Genomic DNA, 14,151 nt, shown 5'->3' with positions numbered 1-14,151 from the left:
CCCTTTCAGCACTTAAAAAAAATGATAAGAAGATGAGCAGTGTATAATCTTCTGAGCAGCCAAATGCTACATTTTGCTGGATTCATTGTGAATAATGGATGAATCTACTTATTCTGAAATGTAACAGATTAAAAACGGATTTTATTTTTCCAAAAGGTACCACTGCTTTATATGTGCTGCATCTATTATTTAACAAATGTTTGTCAAACGTTTTCATTGTAAACTAATGCTAAATGCTCGTTGAACATTTTGTCATTCATTTTTTCAATATATCAAATGTGACGTACAATATTGCATGCACTATTACAATATTAAAACACAACCAAAATATTGAAAATTAGATTTTTTTTTATATGGAAGCATCAAAACATTCTTATGTTGTGGACTTGATGTCAAAGTGAACAATTGTTCTACCATTTGAATGGCATTTTAACATTTAGCTTTCTTCCTCTATTATTACATACACTACATTACATGCACTTATTTATAAAAGTGAACAAAGGGATTAATTGGAACTTTGGTAATCATAAACTCAGAGCTTCCTGAACTGTTTGCTCTATCAGAAGGAAAACTCAGGCCTAGATTTAGAGTTCGGCGGTAGCCGTGAAAACCAGCGTTAGAGGCTCCTAACGCTGGTTTTGGCCGCCCGCTGGTATTTGGAGTCAGTGATTAAAGGGTCTAACGCTCACTTTTCAGCCGTGACTTTTCCATACCGCAGATCCCCCTACGCCAATTGCGTATCCTATCTTTTCAATGGGATCTTCCTAACGCCGGTATTTAGAGTCGTTTCTGAAGTGAGCGTTAGAGCTCTAACGACAAAAGAGCTTTCTGGGCTAACGCCGGTTTATAAAGCTCTTAACTACTGTACCCTAAAGTACACTAACACCCATAAACTACCTATGTACCCCTAAACCGAGGTCCCCCCACATCGCCAACACTCGATTACATTTTTTTAACCCCTAATCTGCCGACCGCCACCTACGTTATACTTATGTACCCCTAATCTGCTGCCCCTAACCCCGCCGACCCCTGTATTACATTTATTAACCCCTAACCTGCCCCCCACAACGTCGCCGCCAGCTACTTACAATAATTAACCCCTAATCTTCCGACCGCAAAGCGCCGCCACCTACGTTATCCCTATGTACCCCTAATCTGCTGCCCTAACATCGCCGACCCCTATATTATATTTATTAACCCCTAATCTGCCCCCCACAACGTCGCCTCCACCTGCCTACACTTATTAACCCCTAATCTGCCGAGCGGACCTGAGCGCTACTATAATAAAGTTATTAACCCCTAATCCGCCTCACTAACCCTATCATAAATAGTATTAACCCCTAATCTGCCCTCCCTAACATCGCCGACACCTAACTTCAATTATTAACCCCTTATCTGCCGAGCGGACCTGAGTGCTACTATAATAAAGTTATTAACCCCTAATCCGCCTCACTAACCCTATCATAAATAGTATTAACCCCTAATCTGCCCTCCCTAACATCGCCGACACCTAACTTCAATTATTAACCCCTTATCTGCCGAGCGGACCTGAGCGCTACTATAATAAAGTTATTAACCCCTAATCCGCCTCACTAACCCTATCATAAATAGTATTAACCCCTAATCTGCCCTCCCTAACATCGCCGACACCTAACTTCAATTATTAACCCCTTATCTGCCGACCGGAGCTCACCGCTATTCTAATAAATGTATTAACCCCTAAAGCTAAGTCTAACCCTAACACTAACACCCCCCTAACTTAAATATAATTTACATCTAACGAAATAAATTAACTCTTATTAAATAAATGATTCCTATTTAAAGCTAAATACTTACCTGTAAAATACATCCTAATATAGCTACAATATAAATTATAATTATATTATAGCTATTTTAGGATTAATATTTATTTTACAGGCAACTTTGTAATTATTTTAACCAGGTACAATAGCTATTAAATAGTTAAGAACTATTTAATAGTTACCTAGTTAAAATAATAACAAATTTACCTGTAAAATAAATCCTAACCTAAGATATAATTAAACCTAACACTACCCTATCAATAAATTAATTAAATAAACTACCTACAATTACCTACAATTAACCTAACACTACACTATCAATAAATTAATTAAACACAATTCCTACAAATAAATACAATTAAATAAACTAACTAAAGTACAAAAAATAAAAAAGAACTAAGTTACAAAAAATAAAAAAATATTTACAAACATAAGAAAAATATTACATCAATTTTAAACTAATTACACCTACTCTAAGCCCCCTAATAAAATAACAAAGCCCCCCAAAATAAAAAATTCCCTACCCTATTCTAAATTAAAAAAGTTACAAGCTCTTTTACCTTACCAGCCCTGAACAGGGCCCTTTGCGGGGCATGCCCCAAGAATTTCAGCTCTTTTGCCTGTAAAAAAAACATACAATACCCCCCCCCCAACATTACAACCCACCACCCACATACCCCTAATCTAACCCAAACCCCCCTTAAATAAACCTAACACTAAGCCCCTGAAGATCTTCCTACCTTGTCTTCACCATCCAGGTTCACCGATCCGTCCTGAAGAGCTCCTCCGATGTCCTGATCCAAGCCCAAGCGGGGGGCTGAAGAGGTCCATGATCCGGTCAAAGTCTTCATCCAAGCGGGGCAGAAGAGGATCTTCCATCCGATTGAAGTCATCATCCAGGCGGCATCTTTTATGGTCTTCCATCCGGAGCGAAGCGGCAGGATCCTGAAGACCTCCAGCGCGGAACATCCATCCGGCCCGACGACTGAACGACGAATGACTGTTCCTTTAAGGGACGTCATCCAAGATGGCGTCCCTAGAATTCCGATTGGCTGATAGGATTCTATCAGCCAATCGGAATTAAGGTAGGAATTTTCTGATTGGCTGATGGAATCAGCCAATCAGAATCAAGTTCAATCCGATTGGCTGATCCAATCAGCCAATCAGATTGAGCTCGCATTCTATTGGCTGTTCCGATCAGCCAATAGAATGCGAGCTCAATCTGATTGGCTGATCGGATCAGCCAATCGGATTGAACTTGATTCTGATTGGCTGATTCCATCAGCCAATCAGAAAATTTCTACCTTAATTCCGATTGGCTGATAGAATCCTATCAGCCAATCGGAATTCGAGGGACGCCATCTTGGATGACGTCCCTTAAAGGAACAGTCATTCGTCGTTCAGTCGTCGGGCCGGATGGATGTTCCGCGCTGGAGGTCTTCAGGATCCTGCCGCTTCGCTCCGGATGGAAGACCATAGAAGATGCCGCCTGGATGATGACTTCAATCGGATGGAAGATCCTCTTCTGCCCCGCTTGGATGAAGACTTTGACCGGATCATGGACCTCTTCAGCCCCCCGCTTGGGCTTGGATCAGGACATCGGAGGAGCTCTTCAGGACGGATCGGTGAACCTGGATGGTGAAGACAAGGTAGGAAGATCTTCAGGGGCTTAGTGTTAGGTTTATTTAAGGGGGGTTTGGGTTAGATTAGGGGTATGTGGGTGGTGGGTTGTAATGTTGGGGGGGGGTATTGTATGTTTTTTTTACAGGCAAAAGAGCTGAAATTCTTGGGGCATGCCCCGCAAAGGGGTTCAGGGCTGGTAAGGTAAAAGAGCTTGTAACTTTTTTAATTTAGAATAGGGTAGGGAATTTTTTATTTTGGGGGGCTTTGTTATTTTATTAGGGGGCTTAGAGTAGGTGTAATTAGTTTAAAATTGTTGTAATATTTTTCTTATGTTTGTAAATATTTTTTTATTTTTTGTAACTTAGTTCTTTTTTATTTTTTGTACTTTAGCTAGTTTATTTAATTGTATTTATTTGTAGGAATTGTGTTTAATTAATTTATTGATAGTGTAGTGTTAGGTTAATTGTAGGTAATTGTAGGTAGTTTATTTAATTAATTTATTGATAGGGTAGTGTTAGGTTTAATTATATCTTAGGTTAGGATTTATTTTACAGGTAAATTTGTTATTATTTTAACTAGGTAACTATTAAATAGCTATTGTACCTGGTTAAACTAATTACAAAGTTGCCTGTAAAATAAATATTAATCCTAAAATAGCTATAATATAATTATAATTTATATTGTAGCTATATTAGGATTTATTTTACAGGTAAGTATTTAGCTTTAAATAGGAATCATTTATTTAATAAGAGTTAATTTATTTCGTTAGATGTAAATTATATTTAAGTTAGGGGGGTGTTAGTGTTAGGGTTAGACTTAGCTTTAGGGGTTAATACATTTATTATAGTAGCGATGAGCTCCGGTCGTCAGATTAGGGGTTAATAATTGAAGTTAGGTGTCGGCGATGTTAGGGAGGGCAGATTAGGGGTTAATACTATTTATGATAGGGTTAGTGAGGCGGATTAGGGGTTAATAACTTTATTATAGTAGCGCTCAGGTCCGCTCGGCAGATTAGGGGTTAATAAGTGTAGGCAGGTGGAGGCGACGTTGTGGGGGGCAGATTAGGGGTTAATAAATATAATATAGGGGTCGGCGATGTTAGGGCAGCAGATTAGGGGTACATAGGGATAACGTAGGTTGCGGCGGTTTACGGAGCGGCAGATTAGGGGTTAAAAAAAATATGCAGGGGTCAGCGATAGCGGGGGCGACAGATTAGGGGTTAATAAGTGTAAGGTTAGGGGTGTTTAGACACGGGGTACATGTTAGAGTGTTAGGTGCAGACGTAGGAAGTGTTTCCCCATAGGAAACAATGGGGCTGCGTTAGGAGCTGAACGCTGCTTTTTTGCAGGTGTTAGGTTTTTTTTCAGCTCAAACAGCCCCATTGTTTCCTATGGGAGAATCGTGCACGAGCACGTTTTTGAGGCTGGCCGCGTCCGTAAGCAACTCTGGTATCGAGAGTTGCATTTGCGGTAAAAATGCTCTACGCTTCTTTTTTGGAGCCTAACGCAGCATTTGTTTGAACTCTCGATACCAGAGTTAAATTTATGGTGCGGCCAGAAAAAAACCTGCGGAGCGTTAACAGCCCTTCTACCGCCAAACTCCAAATCTAGGCCATAGAGTTTAGACATCTTGTGATAAATATATTTTTTAAGATCTCATCTATCTATCATCTATCTAGCTATCTCATATCTATCTATCTATCTATTTATCTATCTATCTACCTACTTATCTATCCTTCTATCTATATATCTATCTATCTATCTACCTATCTACTTATTTATCTATCTGTCTGTCTATCATCTAATTATCTATCTATCTATCTATCTATCTATCTCACATCTATCTATCTCACATCTATCTATCTATTTATCTATCTACCTACTTATCTATCCTTCTATCTATCTATCTATCTATCTATCTATCTACTAACTTATTTATCTATCTATCTATCTATCTATCTGTCTGTCTATCATCTATCTATCTATCTATCTATCTATCTATCTCACATCTATCTATCTATCTCACATCTATCTATCTATCTCACATCTATCTATCTATTATCTATCTATCTATAAGTCTACCTATCTATCTGTCTGTCTACATATCTATCACATACTCAATGGCACCTAAGCAAGATTAACATACATGCTGCTAATGTAGCAAAAGTTAAATACCAAAACACTAACATTATGATTCTCTATAAAAACAATACAAACCATGAACTAATTGCGTAATAACAGGGCAAATATCTGCTTGGAGAGCGACTATTGCTTCTGAAATTGAGAAAATGGCTCCATTAAAGAGCTCTGTATTAAACCCTGCATGGTGCAATAATTTGCTTGTTGCAGTCTGTATGATACAATAAGTCACATTGGATTCATGTCTGCAGCTTTGACTAAGAAGTTCAGTTCTACACAACGCTTACTTCTACATGGTTTTGAGATACATTTTTATTTAAGGAAGTATTCCCCCAGGAATCCTTATTTCTCCTAAATGCTATATATCTGTGATTCTACTATTTACTGTTTTATATCCCAAATATTTTATTTAGCCATTTAAAGGGACAATCAACACTAAAATTGTTATTGTTTAAAAAGTTAGATAACACTTTTACTACCCAAGCTTTGCACAAACAACATTGTTATATTAATATACTTTATAACATCTAATTCTCTAAATGTCTGCCTGTTTCTAGGCCACTATAGACAGTCTCTTATCATATGCTTTTTATTTACTTTTCACAACAGGAGGCTGCTAGTTCACGTGAACCATATAGAAAAAATTGTGCTCACGCCCGTGGGTTCTGCACAACACAGCTAAAATGCAAATCAATAGATAATAAATAAAAAAGTCATTTGTTCAAGGGGCTGTCATAAGAGCCTTAGATACAAGGTAATCACAGAGGTAAAAAGTATATTAAAGGGACACTGAACCCAAATTTTTTTATTTTGTGATTCAGATAGAGCATGCAATTTTAAGCAACTTTCTAATTTACTCCTATTATCAATTTGTCTTCATTCTCTTGCTATCTTTCTTTGAAAAAGAAGGCATCTAAGCTTTTTTTTATGTTCAGGATTCTGGACAGCAATTTTTTATTGGTGGATGAATTTATCCACCAATCAGCAAGGACAACCCAGGTTGTTCACCAAAAATGGGCCGGCATCTAAACTTACATTCTTGCATTTCAAATAAAGATACCAAGAGAATGAAGAAAATTTGATAATAGGAGTAAATTAGAAAGATGCTTAAAATGTCATGCTCTATCTGAATTACGAAAGAAAATGTTTGGGTTCAGTGTCCCTTTAATATAACGTTGTTGGTTATGCAAAACTGGGGAATGGGTAATAAAGGGATTATCTATCTTTTTAAACAATACCATTTTTTGAGTTCACTGACCCTTTAAGTGATTAATGATGTTTATTTTAGCATCTGTATTGGAAAATATGTAAAGTACCACCAATTGCAGTTTACACAAAAAATAAATATAAAGTTACATAAATTGGGTGCATATGTCTGGCTTCTCTTGCTACATGGTTTTTTTTTCTTCCAAAAGTAGACCTGCATGATATAGATGTATTATTGCTTGTCATTAACGGAACAAGGACATCAAAATGGACTTCAGATAAAGCCTACAACTTTCCAATTTACTACTGTTTATATTTGTACTTTGTTTTCTTGGTATTGTTTATTGCAAATTAGCTTCTTTCCATTAAAGCATACTGAGATAGGTTCAGGTAAGTGCATTGCACTTTTGATCTGAATCATGAAAGTTTAGGCTTGACTGCCATGTCCCTTTAAGCACAGTGTAATTTGCTGTCTCCAGGATGAGATATTGGAGTGGCTCTGTGCATGCCCAGATCACTTAAATTTTTCTTTCATGATTCAGATAGAGCATGTAATTATAAGCAACTTTCTAATTTACTTCTATTACTTCTATTATCAATTTTTCTTCGTTCTCTTGCTATCTTTATTTTAAAAAGAAGGCATCTAAGCTAAGGAGTCAGCAAAGTTTTGATTCAGAACCATGGACAGCACTTTTTTATTGGTGCTGTCCAATCAGCAAAGACAACCCAGGTTGTTTACCAAAATGGGCCGGCATCTAAACTTACATTCTTGCTTTTCAAATAAACATACCAAGAGAATAAAGAAAATTTGATAATAGGAGTTAATTAGAAAGTTGCTTAAAATTGCATGATCTATCTGAATCATGAAAGAAAAAAATTGGGTACAGTGTCCCTTTAAGTCACTCAATGGCAATATGATGACATTGACAGCTAATGAAAGGAACAACCCTAACCAATGTTTTACTGGCATGGTTAGTATTTTGAGGTTTGAGCCGATGGAGGTAATATAGAAAACATAAAGAAATAGACAACATTTTTTAATGTTAGCATTCCTTTCATTTAATAGAATGTAATCTTAAAGATGTAGTTATACAAAATAAAAAGTAACAAATTTTGAGGCAGATGTTATTACGGGTGTAAGCTTTACATCTACAAAGTTTAGCAGAAGCTTAAAAAATATTCATGAAAGTCAAGGTTTATATTTATTGTTACTACCAGTGGTGAACTGGTACAAAATCTATCACTTATTTACTTAAGGCTGTTACATAATTATTAATGCAAATTATTATGACTGGCATTTTTCAGTATTGTTTTTTTTAATGATGTATTCTAAGTAAGAAAGCTTAACCACAAATCCACGTCCATAGCTCCTTATTCTTAAAACAGCATTTATTCAGTCATAGGCACATCAAGATACATCAACATCTTCTGCTTAATAGCCCTTAATCATGCTCATGATTAAGGGCTATTAAGCCCGAAAAGTTGCTGTATCTTAATGTGCCTATGACGGAATAAATGCTGTTTTAAGAATAAGGCGCTGTGGACGTGCAACAGTATCTGCTTTTCATTGTATGATGCTGTGTTCACCATATGTAAAGTGAGAAAGCTGAGAGAATCTTACACCTTAAAGTGCTTCATTTTTTACCCAAAAGGATTTAAAATGTAGACTATGAACTCTCCCCCGGATTTATTCAGAAACTGAGTAAAATACATCACAATTCAGCTGAAAGTTGGGGGTCTATAGGGATACTTTCTGTCAGCAAGGGATTAGATAGACACAGCAAAGTTGTTTTAAAGTTCTGCCTCCCTTTAAAAGATGTCCAGGTATTCCAGCTTAAGTTTTCTGGTAAAACATTGGTGACTTTGAATATTGAATCTACCATATTATAGATATTCTGTTCTGTACCAAAGATACTCATAGTGAGAAAATACAAGTTTGTCAAGTATTTGTTTTGTTTGCAAGGTTTTAACAGAGAAAGCAACCTCCATGCAGGTCTAGTGGGGCAGCATTATATAAGGAAAGGGTTAAAACTGCTAACATGAGAAAATGATAAATAACAGAAGAAAGGTGAACCATTTCCCATTAGACAATGTTTCTATGGCAGCTGAATTGTTTTTCTAAGTTGCTATAGCAACTGCACAACTAAAGCAACTACCTTCAAATGCCAGCATAACAAGGGTAGATTAGAACTTGTTAAATCTCAGCATTTCTCTGTTTGCAATTAGCACACTGTCAGAAGCAAAGCTGTAGGATTTTTAGAAATATTAACCTTACTATGTTCTTATATAAAAAAAACCATAAAAAACAAGAACTGCACCACATGCATAGCCAAAGTATGAATACAGAATAATAATTTGTTTGGTTTGACATGAACAGAACCTTCTTTGAGAATTTAAATATCTGATATGATAATTTAAAACTCGGGTGTTTAAATTCATAGCTTCAAATATACTATTGTTCCTTTGGTGGTGATTTTGCATCCACATACTACAGATATTTGAGTAATAAATAAAAAACAACAACTTTTTTTCCATGAAACAAAGACTACTTTAGAAATAGAATCCGTACCACAAAGCGGGAAGGGTAAATGTCTATTCTTTTAGATTCTCTTAATATGTCTCCTTCTCTTCAAATAATTTTGTTAAATGTTTTTTGAAAATTAAAAATAACAAATGTTTGAAAGAAACATTTAAATATTACATAAAAATGAAAATTCCAATATTCTTACATCGAAATCAACAAAAATCAACACTTGGATGTTAATGTTTGAGTACTAAACATTTGTTACTTTTAATCAATTTGCCAAAACATTCACTCACCCCAAAACATGACAACCAATATTCCCTATTTAGCACAGCACTGTAACATAGCTGACCATATTGTGTAGGAATTTGCTCACCTCTTGTGCAGGTGAAGGAAGTCTACAATCTCTTTTTCACTGTTGGGTTTGTTGGGGATTGTAAGTGGCTCATCGTGGAAGGGTTCATAGTAGTCAATCTCATTTATCTTGAGAGTAAGCTTCTTGGCAACCTAAAGATGGAGAAGGAGGAAATTAATCGTTACAATAGATGACTTAAGAAGCATTCCATTTCTAAAGTGGTTATAGAGTTTGCTAGCATGTTATATTTGTAAATAAAAATAAGTATATATATATATATATATATATATATATATATATATATATATAGCAATCGTTGAAGGACAGGATCCGGTGTAAATCCTACTGTATCCACAACAGTGAAAGCTTGTCGTGTGTGACTTGATACATGTGACCAAGGCCTCCTAGTGTGTCCGAAACCTTATGTTTTTTTTAATCATTAAAGGTGTTATTTGAACCTCTTGTGCTGGCTTTCACTGTTGTGGATACAGTAGGATTTACACCGGATCCTGTCCTTCAACGATTGCTATGTTTTGATTTACATTGGCCATGCACAGAGTGGCTGTGGATGTTGGTGAGTGCTGATCTCTCTGTACATTTTATATATATATATATATATATATATTACCACAATTGCGAAGAAATAAGCATTCACAGACCGAGCTAAATCAACACTGTGTATTTATTGTCACATCAAAAAAACAAAGGTTCCACCACTCCACACACATCAGCTACATCCAACGCGTTTCCTGCTGCTAAACAGCACTTCGTCAGTGCTGTTTAGCAGCAGGAAACGCGTTGGATGTAGCTGATGTGTGTGGAGTGGTGGAACCTTTGTTTTTTTGATGTGACAATAAATACACAGTGTTGATTTAGCTCGGTCTGTGAATGCTTATTTCTTCGCAATTGTGGTAATATTGGATCCTTTTTGGTGTGTGAGATACACCGCGGAGATCTTTTAAGCTACTAGTTCTATACTGGATAACGGCTGTCTGGTGAGAAGGAGGAGTGCCTGGACACTTTCTAACTACCCGCATAGTGGGGCCGGATAACCGTGAGTAACCTGGGTTGATGTTTTCACCACTGCATAAAGTCAGCTCAAGACCACCAATATATATTTTCATGCTATTTACCTGTGATACAATATAATATACTGGAATACTGAAAGTTTTGGAGGTTATTTGAACGTATATTCACCTACAAAGGAGAAATATAATACCCAATAATGTATGTGTAAAACTCACTCAGCTGAAAAAATATACACAGTTAACACTCTACATGTACCCGGATATTAGAGTGTTACCAGTAAGAACTTTGCAACAATTTGATTCCTGTAGAAAACTAGGTTGTGGCAACAAATACATGCGAGACTATAAACCGATTTGTAAAAATATAACAGTCTGTTTTGGTTGCACACAGCTGGAAGTAATTACATGTCTTATGGCTCAAATACACAGTTTTTGCAACAGTGTGTCTTTGTATATATATATATATATATATATATATATATATATATATATATATATATATATATATATATATATATATATATATATATATATATATATATATATATATGAAATAATAGATTACTGATGATATGTATACAAACTTAATCTCAATAATATCTTACTGTAAACACTGGATATGTTTAAGGCTACCATTGTTGGTTGCTAGATAGTACTCCAACACATTTAGAAGCCCATCTTGAAGCCAACAGATAGCCACACTAAAATATTTATCCTTTACTTAGGGAGCCATGTTCCAAATCTCAGCATTTCAAATGCAACATTTTGACAAAAATATTTAATTACGGTAGTAATCCCATGTATCTCTGAGAAGTAACTGTTTTCATAACTTCTCTTTTTTTATATAGCTTTGCATGTCATATATTTGCTCTCTCTCTCTCTCTCTCTCTCTCTAAATAGCAGTTATATTTGTCTACATGTAAGTTTGTTGGCTATGTTGCACAATAATAATAGAAAAGAGTCTGGGAAAGGAATCCAACAAACCTCGAAGTTCCCCAACTGACACTGGATATTTATTGCGCAATTAATGGAAATTTATTTGATAAAATTAATAGATTGTTTCATTTTACTAATGTCTTTGAATACATCATCAGTCAGGGATGTCCAAACTCGAGAGCTGTAGGCCAAGATTTCATTATCTCTCTGAGTGTCGCTTAATCAAAATAAGAGCGCCTGCCAAACAACAAACTGCTAGGAACTGTTCAGCGAAAGTCCCATAATGAACATGTTTACTTAACCCTTTAATTCACTCAGATTACGATATTACAGTATTATAATATTTGAATTAATTTAATTACTTTAGAAGCAGTAATGTAGAACTAAGCATCATAAACTTTTAATTTAAAGTTTTTACACACTCTTAAATTATGGGTTTGCAGCTTCATTATTTATCTAAACCCATGCTTCTTAAACTGGGGGTCAGGGGGCACTTACATTTTTTTGTGCGTCCCCACATGGTTTGATAATGTACTGTGTACAGAGAGACAGGAGAGAATGAGTGTCCCTGGTATAATGATAGGCTAAGGTGCAACTACTAACCAAACAAAGGCAGTAAAGCAATTAGATATGAATAGGAGATTGCTGTTGACCTCCACTTCAAATGTACATTTTGTTTGCCTAAATTAGCTCTTCACACAATCTTGTTTAAAAAGGAAAATTAATGCAGATATATTCTTATTTTTCATCGTCATTGGACACCCAGGTTGTGTGTTTGTATATGTGTGTGTGTACATATATTTATGTGTGTGTATATGTGAGTATGTATTGTGAATGTGTGTATAATGTGTCTGTGTGACTGTGTATGTATGTGTGTGTATGTTTAAGTATTAGTGTATGTATTTGTGTATCTATATGTATGTATATGTGTGTCTGTGTTTATGTACCAGTGTGTATGTATGAGTGTATGTATGTGTAACTGTATAAGTGAGTGTGTGTATGCATGAGTTAGTGAGTGTGTGTATGTATAAGTGAGTGAGTGCGTGTATGTGTGATAGTATGAATGAGTGTGTGTATATATGAGTGAGTGAATGTTTGTATGTATGAGTGAGTGTGTATGCATGAGTGAGTGAATGTATATGAGTGAGTGTGTGTATGTATCAGTGTGTGCATGTATGTGTGATTGCATGAGTGAGTGTGTGTATGTATGTATAAGTAAGTGTGTGTATGTATGAGTGAGTTTGTGTGTATGTATGATTGTATGAGTGAGTATGTGTATATATGAGTGAGTGAATGTGTGTTTTTATGAGTGATTGTGCGGATGTGTGATTGAGTGAGTGTGTGTATGTATGAGTGAGTGAATGTGTGTTTCTATGAGTGATTGTATGTATGTGTGATTGAGTGAGTGTGTGTATGTATGAGTGAGTGAATGTGTGTTTGTATGAGTGATTGTATGTATGTGTGATTGTATGAGTGAATCTATATATGTTTGAGTGTTTGTGTATGAGTGATAATTTTTTTCATATTTTGTTTAATGTTAGGTAGGCAATAGCTTATTTTGTACTTCTCCAAAAGTGTACACAAATTGTAAAGGCAGAGTACACATAATGGGGTAGATTTACCAAGCAGTGGATGCTGCTATCTACCCCCGTAGTTTCCAGATCGACTAAAACTAGACTAAAATGACTATAAAACTAAAGAAATTCTGATGACTAAAATACGACTAAAACTAAAATGACATTTTAGTCAAAAGACTATGACTAAAACTAAATAACAATGACATTTTAGTCAAAAGACTATGACTAAAACTAAATCAAAATTTGCTGACAAAAACATTTTATGCAAGGTGTTATAATCAATCCATATCCAATTACTGCTCTTTTGTAAAATTTACGAAACTTAATTTTATTAAATTTTAAGATATATAAAGACATGTTATATACCACAACAGTTAAATCTGTTAAATTTGTATTGCATGTTCAAACCTTAATACCATAAATAGAAACAGGTTAATAAACCTTTACTCCAGGAGTATATAATGAGTTTGGAAGTTCTAGAGCAGTGCTAATATCGTTGCCGAAAATCTTTCAAATCTGTGAACAATCAATTGATTCTTCCTATAGAAATAAGCATAACCCACGAATAATGGTTTAAGTTATGCTGTGCCTGTGCTAGCGGCAGAAACCTTTTGCTGTGTTGAGTTACTTGATTCTTGTTTTAATTATTAACAGAGAACTGTTAAAGTTTTTTACTGGGTAATATGTTCAATACAGCCAATACAGTTTACAGTTTTGTTTTTTTATATTTTAAAGTTGCACGTCTGTTTGTTTATGAAACTTGGTTTTATTTAATTTTAAGTTTAATACAAATTTTACATATCACAACGGCTAAATCTGTGTCTGTATTGCATGTTTAAACCTTAATACCATAAATATTAACAGGTGTTATGTTTACTCCTGGAGTATATAATCAGTTTGCAAATTATAGAAAAATGCTTAAATAATGCATTACACTTTAACTAAACCCCTTAGATTTTAGT

General features: G+C 35.3%; 1 protein-coding gene across 1 annotated transcript in view; it reads right to left on the bottom strand.

The window, feature by feature from the left end:
* CASQ1 (calsequestrin 1) overlaps positions 1 to 14,151 on the bottom strand; it is a 138,375-nt gene that overhangs the window by 26,253 nt on the left and 97,971 nt on the right. The window contains exon 6 of the mRNA XM_053705056.1: positions 9,670 to 9,800. Within this exon, the coding sequence (XP_053561031.1) occupies positions 9,670 to 9,800 (131 nt within the window). The remainder of the gene's footprint in view (positions 1 to 9,669; positions 9,801 to 14,151) is intronic.

The sequence above is a fragment of the Bombina bombina genome, chromosome 1, assembly GCF_027579735.1.
Source record: "Bombina bombina isolate aBomBom1 chromosome 1, aBomBom1.pri, whole genome shotgun sequence".
Taxonomy (NCBI): Eukaryota; Metazoa; Chordata; class Amphibia; order Anura; family Bombinatoridae; genus Bombina; species Bombina bombina.
This window is presented reverse-complemented; position numbering and strand designations above follow the sequence as displayed.